The 17,944-nt window shown below is 41.8% G+C and overlaps 1 protein-coding gene across 4 annotated transcripts in view; it reads right to left on the reverse strand.

Moving 5' to 3' along the window:
* RAD51B (RAD51 paralog B) overlaps positions 1–17,944 on the reverse strand; it is a 460,340-nt gene that overhangs the window by 119,941 nt on the left and 322,455 nt on the right. For all 4 annotated transcript variants that reach the window (XM_075502954.1, XM_075502953.1, XM_075502955.1 and 1 more), the window contains one exon: positions 13,362–13,440. In XM_075502954.1, coding sequence (XP_075359069.1) covers positions 13,362–13,440 — 79 coding nt within the window. The remainder of the gene's footprint in view (positions 1–13,361; positions 13,441–17,944) is intronic.

The raw sequence follows: 17,944 nt of genomic DNA on the forward strand, positions 1-17,944 counted from the left end.
AGATTGATATAGATGGTCATAAAAACGGGTTCTATAAAGAAAGTCATAGGGTTGTCATTTCCCTATGAAGCCTTTCAGAGAAATGCTCTAAAGTTTCATCCCAAAGGAGGTTTTGCCAAGCCCTCTAGCCCTGGGAGGGAAAAGAAACCCCTTCCACAGTGCTAGGCAGCTCTAATTACAGATGCATCAAACCAGCACCTACTTTTATTCAAGAAAATTGTTCCCTGACAGTACTCAGAAGCTCGTCTATTGTCTTCAAATGCACTAATGAATGCTAGTTACTCAGTCAGCCTTGCTAGTTCTGGTCAACAAATGGGCCACCAAAAACCAAGTAAATTCTATTTCTTCTGTGCCTCTTCAGTTGTATTTTAACACCCAAGTACAAAAACTGTAACTGCATACATAAACCTCCATGACTGGCATAACTGAAGACAACTGTTTTAGTTGGCATGGAAGACACAATTTATTCCACTAAAACCACTCATGATGATATGTGAGAAGGAAAGAACCCCTTTTAGCTTTTAGGAAACAAATAATTTCTAGGGTTAGCAATTAGGAAAACAAAACAAACGCAAAACATTTGTATTTGTAAACAGAGTATACTTTCTGTGGCTTGACTAAGATGTGCTAGACGTAATCTTGGATTTTTTTCTTCAAAGAACCACCACACTTTAAGATGCTAGTAATATAAAACAACTAAGCATAGGCAGCATCATTCCCTCACTGCTCCATCTGGGTTTTCAGCATTTTACTGTGCTTTCACATCTAGTATGTGAAGTAAAGATCAATCTGTTTCCAGAAGGCTACTTTGGTGGGTGGTCTGAGCTCATTCTAGTTCTTAATTTTATTTTCCAGGACATTCAGAGTTTTCTTTCCATTTTCTGTGTTGAACTTAGTGGTTTTACAGAGCCACAATACCAATAATATAATATGGAGTATTTGTTTTATTTCTTCCTGAATCCAGCATGGTTTTACACACAAGCTGATCACCTCCAGAACCATAAGAAGCATATCTAATTTGAGCTTGGCCCTAATTCTCCTGCCTTCATCAGTTTTGTACATAGTTGATGTACTATGACCCGTTGAAGAATATTCCTTACACTTGACCCTCTCAGTAGTTTCATGGGATTCTCCCCATTCTCTTTGTATTCTTATCAAATGCTTTCACTCTGCCAAATCGACACGCCCTCAGAACACTTGCATTCAACGAAACAAGGCTATTTTCTCTAATTAAAGTTCTCATTCTGTCTACAGTAATGTCAGTAGAGCCTTCACAAAACATAATCTATAAAGCCACTGTATTATAAAAAGTTTGCAAGCAGTCTTCTGAAACTTGTGCCTTACAGAGTGGAGAAAGCAAATCCCTTTTTCTGAGCTAACCAGTAGAATAGAGTTGTGAGCGCAACTAGATTTTGGAATTATGGAAATAGACTCTCTCATAAATGTGTGAAAGTGTCATTTTGTACATCACGCACCACAGTAACCTGTGACTTAACAAGAAATCAATGCAGGGGTGCACCCTGAATGTGAAGACCAGGCTGATAAGTATTTGTGGGCTGCTTTCGTTTTGCATCCGGAAATTTCAAAGCATCATATACAAGGAATGAACTCTTTATAATCAGAATCAAAATACGCACCCACTTTTTTCAAACAGCCCAACAACATAGCATTGCCTCTAATGGGGTGTAAACCTGTTTCTCCAGTGTCTCCTGATACGTAGAGATGGTTCATGGACTACACAAAGCCAGAGTAAGACCAACACACAGGCAGGCTAAGCAAACTTTCATGATTGCAAGGAGTATCTTTAAATCATAACCTGAGCTTAGCTGATGACACAATCATTGCCTGAGTCATCTGAAACGATGGCTCTGATCATGGTAAACTTTGTCATTAATCTGACAGTGTGTCGGCTCATGACTTGAAGGATTGGGAGAGGCACAGCAGGGATTCTGCCACTTCAGCAGACAAGCCTATGGGTGGAGCAGGAGCAGAGAAGTACAGTAAGCCTGATTCAGTCTCCAGCAGATACATTCCTGATGCTTCAGCAACATAACTGAACTTTACACTCAGGACACCCGGTGCCTGTCACATTCAATAAGGAAATGGCATCTCTTACTGTTCCTGATGGTGAGCAACAAAGCAGAGGAGGAATCAAATGGCAGAGAAGCAGCAAAGCAGAGGAACCAGGGTTTAAAACCTCACATGACCTAAATAATTACTAGGACTGACATACCTGATTCGGGGCTGTCATGCAAGGGAAGCCTAGTCTTTAGATAAACAGAGCGTCCGCTCTTAACCTCCTGAACTATCAATTTTCCCTGTCTAATACTGCAGAAAGGTTATGCTGCAGTGCCCTGTGCTTCCTCACATTTAAAGTTAGGGTAGCCAAGGGCAACAAAGACTCCTTCCTCTCTAGCCTGATAGCAGAGTTCTTCCTTCCTTTTGCTCATATGAAGAACAAACGCAGAGTTGAACAATAACAGTGGGTGCTTCATTATGATGCTCTCCTGGGCACCCAGCCCTGGTTAGCATTATCTTACCACTTGCTTTTGTTTTGAAGGAAACTGTGAATGGTCCTTTCAATTGCTGGTGTTTCAAGATCAACATTACCTCTACTTCCTCTATTTTCAAGTCTCCTTATTTTACCAACAATATGTGGCACTATGAAAAAAAAAGAAAAAAATGACACAAAACCGATGAACTGAGCAAACTGCCAGTCTAAGAGGCAAGTGATAACAGAAGGCCATTTAAACTAGCTTTCTCTGAACCATTTAAGCTACTGATTCTGAGCATTAGGAAAAAAAAAGAAACACAAAACCAAAATCAAAGGAAGCCAAAACAACTTAATCCTTGGCAACTATTGAAGGAAGTGCACATGAGGAACACAGTTTAGGCTTGGAATATACTTTATTTGAAAACATCCAGGCATCTGATCACACTTCCTGAAATCAACATCAGCAGCAGATGCCTCCCTGTCACACCTCCTACTTTATGGACAAAAAGGCCTTTAGTCTTCTAACAAAATCCATACCCTCTGATCTGTAACAGACAGGTGGCAAACCCAATTTACCACAGACTTATCACTTGTGCATTCCTGCAGACTGTTACTCTTCTTGGACAAGTAATTGCTTTGGACAAGTTACTAAATTATCACTCACTTTTCACACTATGGGAAGGACAGGTGAACAAATTTAATGACAATTGTGCAGTCCTCTCCGGACCATCAACCCAGGCATAGTCAAGAAGCTACACTGAAAACAGGTGACAGTGGATGCAGCTGTTCCAGTGGTGACTGAGAAGGGGAGCAAAGGGAGGCAGACAGCTTCATCCTCAGCCAAGGCTCTTTTTCTGCAAAGATCTGTCCACAAAAGACACACTCTTGAACTGAGCGTGAGGCAAGCTGGCCTCAATTAGCACCACGTTGTCGGCCGCGGCCCTCAGGTGGGCCAGCTCATTTACCCCCTCTGCCAGAGGAGGACTGGAGTTTGCAGATCCAGTTTGTGTGCTGAAGTTTCCTGTGCCCTTGAGTGATACAGCAGTAAGCAGTGTCCTTCCTGAGCCCAGACAGTTAGGACCAGCTGGAGGGACACCGTTCTCCCCTCGTGTTCAGATGTGACAGTGGAATTTAGTTCATTCTACACTGGAGAAATCTGGACTTGCTCTGACTTCTGGCTACTGCTTAGGAACCTTTCCTAGGGTACCACAAGTCTTCCAAATGAAAATCAAACAGTGCCTCGGGGGGCTGCTCATCGTCGCTGCTGCTACAGTAGATGGGAGGCTACAGGTCCGTTGTGTGACCACTCATTCCCCAGTTCAGCCTAATGCACATTCAAGAGAAAAAGGGGGAGCAAACCTGTTTCTCAAGGAAAAGAAAGTATTCTGGATGAACAAAAGTTAGCTCTGTTAAACTCCAATAGAGTCCGATTCAGTATTAGTCAGCTGGAAGGACTGCAGTGATGAAGCAAGGCCACAGAGTTGTAGAGGAAGGAGGGCTGAAAGGCAAAGAAGAAACAACATACCTTTGAGCTCTGGTGTGCACAGCATGAGGCCCTGCCTCTGTATCAAATATGAAGGTGGCTGGAATCACATTACAGAACTATCAGAGTTATGCTTTAACCACCCTAATTTAGCGGTTTTGGCTTTTGCTATCACATTAGAATACATTGGCTTGATTTTCAAAGGTAACAAGCACCTACAGCTCCCACTGACTTTAGTGACAGCTGCAGCTCTAAAAATCAGTTTAAGATAGTTTGCATATTGAGAAGAACTGAAGGAAAATAAAAGGCCTATTGTGTGGATATGAAGAGTTTAAACACTGCTGATGGGTGGTATATGAGTCCCTTCCCTTTTCAAATGAATTTCACTTCATGTTTTGTTTGGTTTTCCTGTTGATGCATCCTGCACCCTCCAGTGCTAAGCTGGTGGGATCCCACATACTTTTCCTGGCATGTGGTGTTTAAAATAAGAGACCTCAGCAATCGGATATCCTCAGCATTTCCAGCTATTGAACACAATCATGAGTACTGTGATCCAATTTCAGAGCAGAAAAGAAAAGATATATAGGAATATTCTCCCTGTGCTGGTACGGGGCAGACAAAAGAAAACCAAGCAAACAGGATGTTCTGCTCCTCTGTGAACTTCAGCAAATGGCCACAGCAGACAGGATGCAGCCTACAAACACACAGCTGCAATGTATGTGCCTGGCTGCCCAATACCTTGTTCTGGACAATTCACTCGCAGCACAAATACAGCATGAAGAAAGTAAAAGGTGTAGTGTGCAGTTCCCACCTGACATGCCTCGAGATTGAAGTCCTTCATCAAAAACACGCAGCCTGAAGGAGGAATGTGATGTTTTCTATATGCTACTAAGCAATAGAGTGTCATCCCTAAACTCACCCAGAACATCTTCAGGATTGCAATGCTTGGTGTTCATGACTCAGGACATCAGCCTGCTTATTCTAAGCTTATTCACTCAGTAGTAAGGCACATCCCAGCTGAGGTCTCCACAACAGCACATAGCACTCTGAGAAATCACCCTATTGCAAACTTCTTGATAGCACTCTAATAGTCCCACATCTTCTAGAAATGTCACTCTTCACATCTCTGCTGCTGCTTCTGGAGAGCGCACCTTCGCAGGGCATTGGACTATACGGGGAGATTGTTTCTGTAATGGAAAAGCTAGGAAGTTTAAATGAAAATGAGATTCAGTGGACAATAAAGTAAAATCTTTTCAGCAACAACATCTCTTGTTGAACTGTTAATTGTAGCATCATCTGCCCGTGTTTCCTCTTCACCCATGCAGTCCTGAATGCACTGCCTTGCCTCAGTTGAGCCGTAAGGCAGACCCTCTAGCGTTATTCAAGTGGCAAACCAAGGAACAGTCGGGGCCAATACACCATGCTCTAACAAACTGCTTACTAAACTTGTTGCCGCTCTCATCTCTGTAATCCTTGGTTATCTTAATTTGGCCCTGAAATGTAATCTCACAAATTTTTCAGGGGTCTTCACAGAACTGAATGACAAAGGACCAGATTCTGGTTTCATTACAACATAAACAACGAGAAGAAGCGTTACAACAATCATTAACACTATGTTAAAAGTTCAAATGAACATTACAGAAAATACTTTATAGTAACAGCCCAATGTTATTAATTTTAGGGAACGACTGTAGTGAGAAAAACCTTTTGAAGTAAAAACCTGTTTGTTGGGAGGGTTTATCACATATGTGTCTGTTTCTATGAAATTGCTATATATTCCTGTTCCATCTTATCAAGACAGATTTAAGCTTATATGATAAGATCATTTAAATTTGTGGTTAGTCCAGTTTTAAAGACAGGGCAAGTCTAGACATCAGGTACAGAGATACCGAAGGTTGTTCTAGGTGTGTTAGTTCTGGAAACAGAGAGAAAGTTTCAAAGAAAAACAGCACTGGGGCCAAAGTAGCCAGAATCCTATCTGCAAAGCATTATACCTGTGCTAATAAGCCCTGCCTCAGGCAAAGTTTTCTAGTTTAGATGAAGTGCTATTCAAACGTGCCTATCTACACAGGACTGCACTCTGGAGACTTCCAGGTTTAGACTGTAGCTTACTGTTGGACCTCTGCACCACTCTCCCCTCCCCAGCACAGGGAACAATAAAGCATCCAGCATTTCCCTTTGGCAACCAGGCTGTACGCTCAGAGATTTTACAAGATTTTAACATGGAGAATACATAAAGTCCTATAGCTACAGAAAAGTTGCATGTACTACCAAGGTTAAGTCATTTGGGTCACAGTCCTCTACTGCTAATTATCACTTTACAAGACAAAATGACAGTAGTGATGCCTTCACCAAACATGCTAGTGGTGAAGCCAGAACAGACATAACCTTTGAGGATAAGCAAAAGAAATCCAGTTGTGCCTACCTGAGAAAGTGATAAATCACAGTGAGACTTAACTGTCTTTTACTTTCATAAGCTGCACACAAAAGCATGAGACTTTACTCTGGCTGAAAAACATGGTTTTGGAAAAACATTTTTTTGGCTTCCTTCTCATGAATATGTTCGCTTAAGAACATTAAGTCCATTTTAGGTACATTTGACCTTATTCTACAAATCTGTAGCTTGAAAGATGTAACATCTTCTACGTTAAATCCAGACAATTACTAGCAGAGTCTTGGTCTTCTATGACAACGTTCAGTTCCCAGAACAATATAGTGTCACAAATCACAGATACTACCTCTAATCAACAGACAACTTCACTCCTTATGTTAAAAGCCTTTTGGAAAAAAGGCCATTTGCTTTAGCACTGTGCTGAAAACACAGGGGAGCAGCCCACTTTGATCAGGAATTCATTACAGAGAGACTGGTAAGGAGAAGATTTCTCTGAAGTGAGACCATTTTGTCCCAGGAAGCCTATGCCAGCCTTGAAAAGAGGGGAACGGCTTTGCAAATACAGACTTATACTCTTCAGCTCATTGTTTTAACAACACTGGATTAAAAAAATTAGGTTTGATTCACACTTGTGTAAATGAGAACAGATTTGGCACACTCCTCGCACTAACTTTTTTATGTTACAGTTAGTAAGACTTAAGAAAATTTAAATGCTGACACTTCAGTTGCAATCTAGCAAAGCATTTAGGGACATGTTTGGCTTTCAGTACAAGAAAGCAGCACTGTATCTTCAGTGTCTTTACATATTTGTTCAGAAATAAGCACGTAATTAAATACTTTGTGCTAAACTGGATTTATCCAGCATAATATCCTCCCACAAGTTAAGCTCACAGCAAAAAGTATGGCCAGAAACTTTACCAATCTGTTGTCTATCTACTATGCCACTAGAAAGATCATGTTTGCAGAGAGAAACAGTTAATTTTATTGAAATGACAGAGTTTATTTTGTTTCTTCTGGATCTAAACCCAAGATGCCTCTAGTCTTCCTTCACAATTAAAATATTTTCCCTCCACCTGTCTTCATTACCATTTTCAGTTGGTTTCCAATCTGTGCTTTGTTCCTCTGGACTCCTTCGTTTGACAGCCATGGAGTTCGGCTACTCCAGCAAGGCTTTGCCAAAGCTGCTGCAGAGCAGTAGAGCGACTCCCACAAAGCCACCTAGTGAGGACGCCCTCAGCCAAGCAAACGCCGTTCCTGGGTCAGGTTTAGCAACCCATTCCCCAAAATGCCATGAACTGACTGAACAAAAGGACATTTTAATTGATGTCAGCTACATCTGTACGGGTGATTTTGTTGGCATTGGGATGATGGGAGTCTTATTTTTTTCACATTCCTTACTGCCAGGAGAGACCTAGCCTACAAACCGATCGTGCTTTTTTGCTCTCATTATTCCAAACTTGTTAGAAATAGCATGAGGCTTTCAGTGTCCTGTGGGGAATACAGCAAAAACGGTTCCACCCCACAGAGATCCTAACAATGATCAGTTCATCTTTATCCCTCCAATAGGGCTGGAAATCACCAGTGGCACTGCAAATCTGTTACCATCTCAATAGCAATGCACAACTTTATTCCCATTAATCTGTCTTCCATCCATTCACACATCAAGTACAACCCTGCTTCATTTTACAGATTATATCCATGTTGCTCCAGACAAAGGTCACTTCATAGTTACAGTTCTTCAATTGAATAAAAGCTTTTGATGCAGTAAATCATTGTCTCTCACTGTTCAAACTCACACAATACAATACAAATAATGCTGCCCTTTCTTTCAGAATTCCCTTTCTACCTCACTACTCATTACCAAAGCATTTCTTTACAAAATAAAACGAGGCACTTTTCACTTGCTTCAGCCATATAAATTAGTTATAGCACTTTGGAGACGGTTTGCCATGCCGCACTACAAACCAAGACCCTATGCTATTTTGAGATCAAAATGAGCCTCTTTCATTACATCAGTGACAAATGAAACATAATGTAGCAAGGTTTCCCAAGATTTAGCTGCTCCTAGATCTTTTTCCCTCTTAGTACTCTGTAACTTAAAACCTAAGACACTCTCTTCCAAGTGCCACATATCTTTTGTTTCTACTTATCAGAAGTTACCTGCCTCAATAAGACATTACAGGCAAGGTGAGTGTGCTTGTGCGCACACACACACGTGTGCAGTGGAAAAGAGGGCAGGAGAAAGCGTGCATTAATCAACTAACTAATCATCCAGTCCTGCTGGCACAAAAATCAAACTCTTCCCTTTAGCAATACAAGGTATTCTGTCCTTTGGGTAGTGAGGGGAGCCAGTCAGCATCAGACACAGAAGTTTTGAGGTTAAATTTGCAGACAGTTATAACTTTCTTTCAAAAGGAAGAATAAAACATAGCAGGATAAATCTTAATGTCAAGTACACTCATGCAAAATGGCAACCATTTAACGGCAACAGTGCTTTATTTAGCACTGAAAGTCATAACAAGAACTGAGGCCAAAAACTGAAGGCAGACAAATTCTAATCTGAAATACAGAACAAGTATTTAGCAGGAAGGTACCTAAAACTTGAAAACACTGTCAAGGCAAACCAGAAACTCACATTTGTTGATGTCTTCAAATAAAAGTGAATGCCCTTCTAGAAGACATGATTCAGTGTAACACAAGTTATCAGGTACCTGAAGCAAACATGTATGACATATGGGAGGTCAGTTTGGATGAACTGCTGGTTCCACTCATCTTTAAACCCTATGAAACTGAAAATAAATCATTACTCAAAAGCAAGTCCTAGCTCACTAGTACTATTTGCCTTATGTTTTCAGTACTTCTGAGCTCTTTCAGTGAAGAGCAACGTTAATCACTTGGTTAAAGCATTCAGTGAAAAGTCCCAATAGACTCTCCAGTTGGCAACCAGCCACCATGTTCCCTGTCTTCTTTTGCAGCACCATGCTCTTGGTAACAGAGGGCGTTTACTTAGGTGAGATGGAATGAGATTTACTTCCACAGACAGCCAAGCTACCAGTTGCTAATAGCTAGGCTCTGTTGCTAGCTTGTATTTATGCCCCAGAATGCTGCTGCTTCTAAAGTTAGACTTGGACGATTGCCCACAGAATACAAGTTAACACTGACATCAGCTTATTCAGCCTATCTTCTTTTTGGATATGTATGTGCATGGCTAAGTGGCATCTTCTAGTTCAGCTGACCTAACCCAGTATGTGCTACATTCAGCTTCAATGAAACTACTACTTGGCAAGAACAGCCCAGAGTCTGTTCTGACTAATACACCAGGAACAGAATTACCAGCTAATAATTTCCAATCCAAGTCAGAAATTTTATCACTTCCAACGAGAAAAATCATGTTGTGACTTGCACCCTTAATCAAGTAGCTTTGGAGCTTTTTTTACTGTTATTCTTTTTGACAGTATCACTTTATTCACTTCAACTAGTATATTGAATTAGGGAAGCAACTGCAAGTCCTTAAACAGAATACACAAGCAGCCAGTAAAACTTCCAATATTTTGTGATGCTTAGATCCAGGCTTTTGCCTCTCTGTTTAAGATCTCTACAAAATAGAGATCTGCTGTCAGACTGGATTTTGCAATCACAATTCAGGTTCATCAGAGTCACACTGTACAGCATGGCAGTACATTACAGGACATTGTATTGCAATGTAAAGGCAACTGAGGCTTTTTTTGGGTCTTCAGCACAGAGAATACTGAAGCTGAAAGAGGAGACTGAAGGCTGACTTTCCTTGCTAAATCTCTGACTGGCCAGCCTTGCTTTCCAATCATCAATTTCTCTAGTCTGCAAGTGGAAATAAAAGAATGAGTGAATAACTGGATTATTTTCATCCCTGAACACTTCACGTTTATAAAAGCAAAGAAGTTTTCTCCGTGGCACCCTTGGGCAGCCTGGAGCTCTCCTCTGACAATATAAGAGAAGCAGTTCTGCCTTCAGTAGGGTCTCCTCCGAACACTTCTGTGCTTGCGCTGAGGCCATGAGATGCAAAGATACCAGGGAAACAGAGCAGCGATTTACATTGACAAAGAGGATTTTGATACACTCCTCCAAATGGGGCAGCATTACCATCTTAATAGCCTTTTGCTCTCAGCCCTCTTCCTTAGGACGCTGGAGATTTTTGCGAATGGAGAACAGTTCCGCTTCCCATTTTAACTGCAACAATAGCAGAAGGGCTCCTTAAACTGCATCAAATAGCAGCCTGTGAAATCCCTAACTAGCCGCACTGCCTCTCCTGCCGTTTTATTATCCTCTGGCCCACAGAACAAAAGCCGGGGGGAGCTCCTCCTCATTTTTAGCCTATTCCACACATCCTAATCCCTCAGAGGTGGCAATGGAAATTGCTTGTGGAACTGTTAAATCACACTTTCACTTTGTCTTTCATTCCCCATTCACCCTCGCTAATCAAGGAGTTTCCAGCCACATTTTCCGATATCAATTTGTTTATGGCCTATTGGTTAATGGTCCTGGGATGGGACCCCCTGAGTAAGAAGAAAGAATCCTGGGCATTTCAGCCAGCTGCTGCTTCTCGCCAGTTCCCACACCCATCCGCTCGTTCCCATCAGCCGCCCTGAATGTGCTCACCTCCTGACACCAACTGAATTAAACAACAAAGCCTGAATGGGAAAGCTGCCTTTGCAATCAGGCTGCGGGACAGATTCCACTTGTTAGCACTATACGATGTCCCTCAAGCTGCAACACAGGAACACTCCCTCATGGGCTGACCCGTGGCCGGTTGCCTTACTGACATCTTACCTTGCATCCAGCTTCCCTTTGGAAAGAAGCACTAGCTACAACTCTCATAAAAACTCTAGCACGGGGCAGCCTGGTGCCACTTTCTGCAACTTATCCAAAACAGCCATTTCCAGGTGATTTGCTCACTTCCTCTTTCCATAGAAATAATGATCATTGAAATGTGGGATGCGACCATGCAATATTTACTTTGTAAAACCCAGTGAGATGGCTCACGTGTAAGTGCTTACAAGTCTCTGGTGCACATTATCAGGGGAACCATGCCCTTGGTTACTACCCACCTTGGAGAAAAATACCTAAAATGGAAACATAATGATGTAGTCAGAAAGTAAGAAAAGGCTTACACAAAGAAGAGCTTCAAGCTGCCTTCCAAAATGTACAAAGAATGCCTGATATTGAGACAGCATTTACTTAGAGAAATCCAAACTGGTAATTCACCTGTTTTTAGAAAAATGGCAAAAGATGTTTTAAACATGCACCCCAGAAACATATGGATACAGGGAAAAGAGCAATTGCCATACACCTAATACAGTGCTATCCTTCTATCAGAGAGTCCTGCTCCCTCATCATGACATGTTACTAGGCCCATTTGTTCTTTAAAGGTAGGGTTCAGTCCTTGGAAAGCTATATTCCTGGCTCACAGAAAAGAACTGGAACAAATAAAGCTCCTCTCTGAACAAATGCTTCCTGTTCCTGAAATGGGAAATCTTTCTTTCCCAAAGTTTCACTACATTAGTGCCTGAGGACAGAACAGGAGGTTGTCTACCTTTTTTTATAGTGACCAGAAACATCTCTGCAACTCAGAAGATATTAGAGACAGAAAAGTAGCTTGTCTTCTGCCCTATACTGAATCAAAACACATCTAGACCAACTCTTGCAAGCCACCTCAGTTTAAAGTAATAAAAATTGTTCCTTGTTCCTGTAGCCTTTTTAAAATTACTGGTACCAAATAAAGCAGATCAAATTCCCAAAATACCATCTAAGAATACACTGGGTATAGTATCCAAAGGCTTAGGAAACACTGGATGGACCCCCACATTATCATTATGTAGATGTATCAAATGGAAGCAAAAACTCACCATAAAACATCTTTGTTTCTTTTGTTTTCCTACATTATGTATCACCAGAGATGTAAGCATATTTAGTAATTAGGAAATGTAAATATGTCGTTGGTCTGGTACAGCCTCTTTAAAGCTGAGAAATGGGCAACCACAAGGACGAGAACTGTTCACATACCTTAAAATGTTCGTAGTGCTTTTTGGGATCAGTGATTCTCAATCACTGGAACCTGACAAACAGCAATACTCACTTTTCTTAATGCCATGGCTGCATATCAGAGTGTATCCTCCAAACAAAAAGTGACAGGCACTGACTAGTTCTATTTAGTCTGCTAAACTGATGCAGCAATCGGGAGCCAGGCTGCATCTCAACAGATAGCAACTCAACAAAATTGATCTATGAATGTCTGTCAAAAAGTAAGGACATTAAAGGAGGATTTATTGGGATAAATGGGGAAAAGAAGGGAAGAGCTGAACTTCTCTTTTTGCTGTGGTCTGAAAAGTATGTGATTTAGGACATGGCCACAAGGAACCCTAGTTCCCTGCCATCATGGTAGTAATATCTAGCTTTTCAGTACACTACCTCATATCCTAGAGAATCTGAGGATTATTTAAGACCATGGGGCATGAGCATTAAAATGATCACAAAAATAGAGAACAGATATTAATTTCCTGTATTTTTATTGATGTCAAGCCATTTGTTAAAGAACCACCATTTATTAGAGCATGTTATTAATGATAGATAGGTATGTTTCTCCTGGAGAAACTTATCCCATAGGAGCAATGTTACCAGAACCATTCTGCTTTACCTTGAAGGAAAACAGGGAGCCTTGATTAATAATTACAAGGCCCGTTCTTAGATCCATGGGAATATGCAACAACTAATTTAGTATAATCCAAGACAAAACAGTGAACACAGCAGAAGGCTGCCCTTGTCAATCAGACCGTTTAAATGTGTGGGGTTTTAATTAGGTATTTCAATATTTTAATATTGATATTTTATATTGATATTTTAATTACGTATTTTCAACTATTGTTGAAAAACATTCTCAACAATAGTTGCTGTTACCTACATTCAGCCTGCTTAAAATACTAGTTGCAAAGGCAAAACGATCAATGCTCTGATCTTACCTTGAAGAACCAAGCCCGATTTCTCAATGGTGTAGAAAAAAGCGGAGAATGGAGCAACAGGGGATTTAGCAACCAGGAGCTGCAAAAGAAGCAAGTAATACATAAGTACACATCTTTATAACATACTGATCAGAGCTCAAACCCGTCGAATAATCTCACTGGATTTAACTTCCAGAAGTAGTAAAGCATACTGCAGAAATAACAAAGTAGTTATTGATCTAGCCCTGTCACTTCTAAGTAGTTGAGGTCTTCTCATATACATGTATAGACCATGCTGCAATTTTAAAAGGATTCACAGGTCCTAAAAATTCACCTAAAAAACCATCATGAAAGCAGCAAGTTTTGCTTGTCTTATTGGCATCCTGTTAAGCTTAATCATTCCTGCTGGTTCAGGCAGTTGCACTCAGACAGGAGACAATTTTGAGCAAAACTGTAACTGCTGCTGCGTAACGCAAATTTAATCGCCATTAGCTGTTCCACAGATGCGCCCCCTCGGCTTCTCCAAGAATTCCACCCATCATCTTCCTCCTGCCCCTGGAAGCTGCATAGTCCACCCATGGGTCACCACTCTGGGGACAGTAACATGCCATTGCAATTATCTGCACGTCCTCTTTGGCAAAAGGAGTAATGACCAAGTCAAGCTTTATTCAAGGATCCTGTCCTTGGAGTTTCAAAATAGGAACTGGAATTCCCTTGGGTGTATAGTGCAATTGAATTTAGCTCGGCATTTGGGTGTGCTGGCCCTCTACGGTCAGGCCAGAAATATCTCTGGCTCCACTACGGAGGAACTGTCCTCTGTGGTAGATGAGCTGCAGCAGAGGTCTGGAGACAAAGACATGGGCTTGTTGGTGTCGTGGTTTAACCCCAGCCAGCAACTAAGCACCACACAGCCGCTCACTCACTTCCCCCCTGCCCCCAGTGGGATGGGGGAGAAAATACGTTGAGTAAAAGTGAGAACACTTGGGGGTTGAGATAAGAATAGTTTAATAATTGAAATTAATAATAATAATGATAACAACAACAATAATAATAAATTGTAATGAAAAGGAAAATAACAAAAAGAGAGAGAAATAAAACCCAAGAAAGACAGGTGATGCAAATGAAAAACAAGTGCTCACCACCAACTGACTGATGCCCAGCCTGTCCCCGAGCAGTGGCCCTGCCCCGGCCAACTCCCTCCAGTTTATATTCTGAGCATGACGCCATATGGTATGGAACAGCCCTTTGGCCAGTTGGGGTCAGCTGTCCCAGCTGTGCCCCCTCCCAGCTTCTTGTGCACCTGGCAGAGCGTGGGAAGCTGAAAAGTCCTTGACTTAGTGTAAGCACTGCTCAGCATCACTGTGGTATCAACATTCTCCTACTAAATCCAAAACACAGCACAGTACAGTACCAGCTACTAGGAGGAATATTAACTCTATCCCAGCCGAAACCAGGACAGTTGGCAGGGCAGGGGACATGGGACCTGCACTGGCAAACTCACACAAATGTGCCAGGCTTTATTGCTTGGCTGTTTGATTTTTGCTCATTGCCGAGGACTGCTCCCCCACAGCTTGCCTCAAAATAAAGCCCATTCTGTCACCTACATGAAAGTGACATCTTAATGATAAATTTAATAAGTCGTGCCCAGAGCGTGACCAGCACAAACACCAACCTAACGGTTCCACGTGGGCCCTGCAGAAGATGCTGACAGCAGTGGCTGAAGCGGAGAGCGTGCTGCTGCTCTGCCTCCGGCACAGAGCTGCCGAACAAAGCTGAAACACCTTTCTCCGCTCACCTCTTCAAGAGCTAGAAAAGGCCAAGAACTGGAAACCAGCCCTCCCGCCAGTGGCCCCGCACCCTGGAAGAGCCTTCCTGGCCCCCGAGGGCACGGTTTGGGCAGGCAGCTCCCCCTCGGCCCACGCTGATCCTCTGCAGGGATCTGCTCCAAGCAGAGCAGTACCACCGAGCCCGAGCCGTGACTGCTCAGGACGCAGAGCAGGCCTGCCGACTTCCCTTCCTTCAAAGCACTCATCTCACCTAACCCATCCGTGAGGCTCGCCTGGCAGCGTGCTGTGGAACCATCACGCACCTCGGTGCCTAAATTTCCAAAGCCCTGTCAGATACTACACCCTCTCAGCCCAAGATAGGCAGCCCTCTGTCAGATACATCCAAATACAGATTTCTTAGAACTACAGACAGTAACAACTTTATTTTTAGAGGTGTGGAGCACCAACAGATCCTGCTGATTTCAAACGGAGCAAAAAACCCCCATTATTTCCAAAGGTCATGCCCTAATTCTGCCAAATATCCAAGCACTCGTAAGGGTCACTGCATATGAGTCTCGGTTGGTGGTGCCTAACGATCAGCAGGGAAACAGTGCACAGGTTTTATAAAAGCCAAGAGAGACTACAGAAACGTGAGGAAGTTCACGCTCACCAAAAGTGCTCCCATTTCACTGAAAAGTCAAGACAGTATTGAATCACTTCATAGATATACAGGACTGGGACATTTATTCCTAAGTGTAAGATTAACAGTATCAAGCACCAGAAGTTTGAGCTCTGCAGTGTCCTTATGTAACCAGAGGATTTGGCAGCAAATTCTGCTACAGAATCAAGGCTCGTGTGACTTTCCTGTAGCACTTTAAATGCTCAGGATGTCTGTATAGTAGGTGGGTTTCATTTGTATTTGCATGCAGTCTGCAGACGGGACCACGCTTAGATGTCTTGCAACTCTTTCTCATCTGATTCTGATACAGGCTGAAGAAACAAAATCCTCATATCTGGTTCTTCAAACATAACCATTATTACCCACAGCTAGCTAACATTTTTATGGTTTTCAGAATTTAAACCAAACATAGTCTCCCTTCTTCTTCAGACAGTAAAAAATAAAGGCAGGCACATAAAGACCACAAATACAGCCGGAGAACATCAGACCAGTCCAAATGTCAGTGTTTTCCTTCCAGTCATATGAAGCTGGCAAAACCGCCTCAGGATGCGATACAACCCTTGCGAACTCCTCCAAGTAGGAAAACTGCTGTGCTAGCACTTTCCCCTCTTCCATGTTAATTACCGTTCTCTCTGGAATGAAATTCTGGAGAAAGGAGGGTCATGTCACATCCCACGTCCGTGACGCACCTTGACAAAACCCGAATTCCCTTGCCCGTCGTTATCCCCAGAGCCAGCACGTCCCACTGATGGGGCAGGAGGGGGACTCTGCCCGGAGGGAAGCGGAGTGCCTCCCGGTGCTTCACACGCCTCAGCTCTGAGAACACGAGGGAGAGGATGGGGTGGAAAAACTGCGCAAATGCTCAGCTACAGTCTCCCACAACAGCTGGATATTTAATCGGAAAGGCCCAAAGTGAAACAGTTACAAATCTGATGTCTAACATCAAATCTTTGCCATTCTGTGCAGTACTATGCGCATAAATACTAACCTATATATGCATGTGCACTAAACACAGTTGTACGTGCAAATGGGTAGACATTCAAATAACCCTATGTACAATCTGTTACTGCATTTTTATGCAGTTACAATATGTGTATAACTAAGTATAGCAATGAAAAAATAATAATAAATCACATCCTTTCAGCAGCACATCCCAGGGCCCCTCTGAAAGGCTGCTGCTGCACAGTTACATCTGAGGCTCAGAATTAGCTTCCTTTTAGTGAAACAGGAACAGCTCATAATATTCAAAGGTATTGCTTTATTTTGAAGGTTTGCTTACAGACAAAAATAACCTTTAAAGTATGATTGCATATTTCACAACCAGATAGAGTACACAGAATTTTTTTTGCAACACCAAACTCTACATTAATTGAAAAAAAGTAAATATGTATTTACATTTGTGTTTCAACCAAAGAGAAAAAACTGTAAATGTCACTGCAAACCATCCTCTGGATGGAATAGCCAACACAGAGTAGGTTCTTATGCATACAAAGGACCTTACAAAACATAGAAGGAAATACAGGTCAAGAAAAGAAAATGATGTTTTGGAGGCCAAGAAGTAGAAGTATAAATCAAGGATTACCAAAATCAAGGAATCAAAGATGAAATCCAGGCCTCACCAGAAGTTTTTTCCTATTGACACTTCAATGCAGTCAAAGTTGCACCGAAAGCAGTACACATTTTGAGATGAGTAAACAGTAATGGTAAATAATAGTCTAAAGAAGTTAACAGGCATTCAGATTACAAAAATTATTTTTTACATGGTGAAATGAATACAAAACAGACATAGAAAAATGATGAAACGGTACTGAGTCTTTCTAATTCATCCTATCCATGATGCTTCTGGAATGCTATCTGTGAGCTTCTGGAATGGAATATAAAATCCGGATGCAGTTATTCTTACGCTGCTGTCCTACTAAAGTGCGAATGACAGAGATGGGTGAGAGAAGCAAAAATCAAAGCTATTTTAAGTTTTGCAAAGTCCTGACTTTATAAAATGGTCAAATCTTAGTTTCCTTTCTTTCCTTTCTAGCATCACTTTTCCCTGCGAGGAGGTTTGTAATAATTATTTGTTATTTGACAACACTGTAGAATAAACATTAAACAACTGAAAAATGATTTCTGCCATGAGGCACATTAAGAACACAAAGGTACTATGG

The sequence above is a fragment of the Mycteria americana genome, chromosome 5, assembly GCF_035582795.1.
Source record: "Mycteria americana isolate JAX WOST 10 ecotype Jacksonville Zoo and Gardens chromosome 5, USCA_MyAme_1.0, whole genome shotgun sequence".
NCBI classification, from domain to species: domain Eukaryota; kingdom Metazoa; phylum Chordata; class Aves; order Ciconiiformes; family Ciconiidae; genus Mycteria; species Mycteria americana.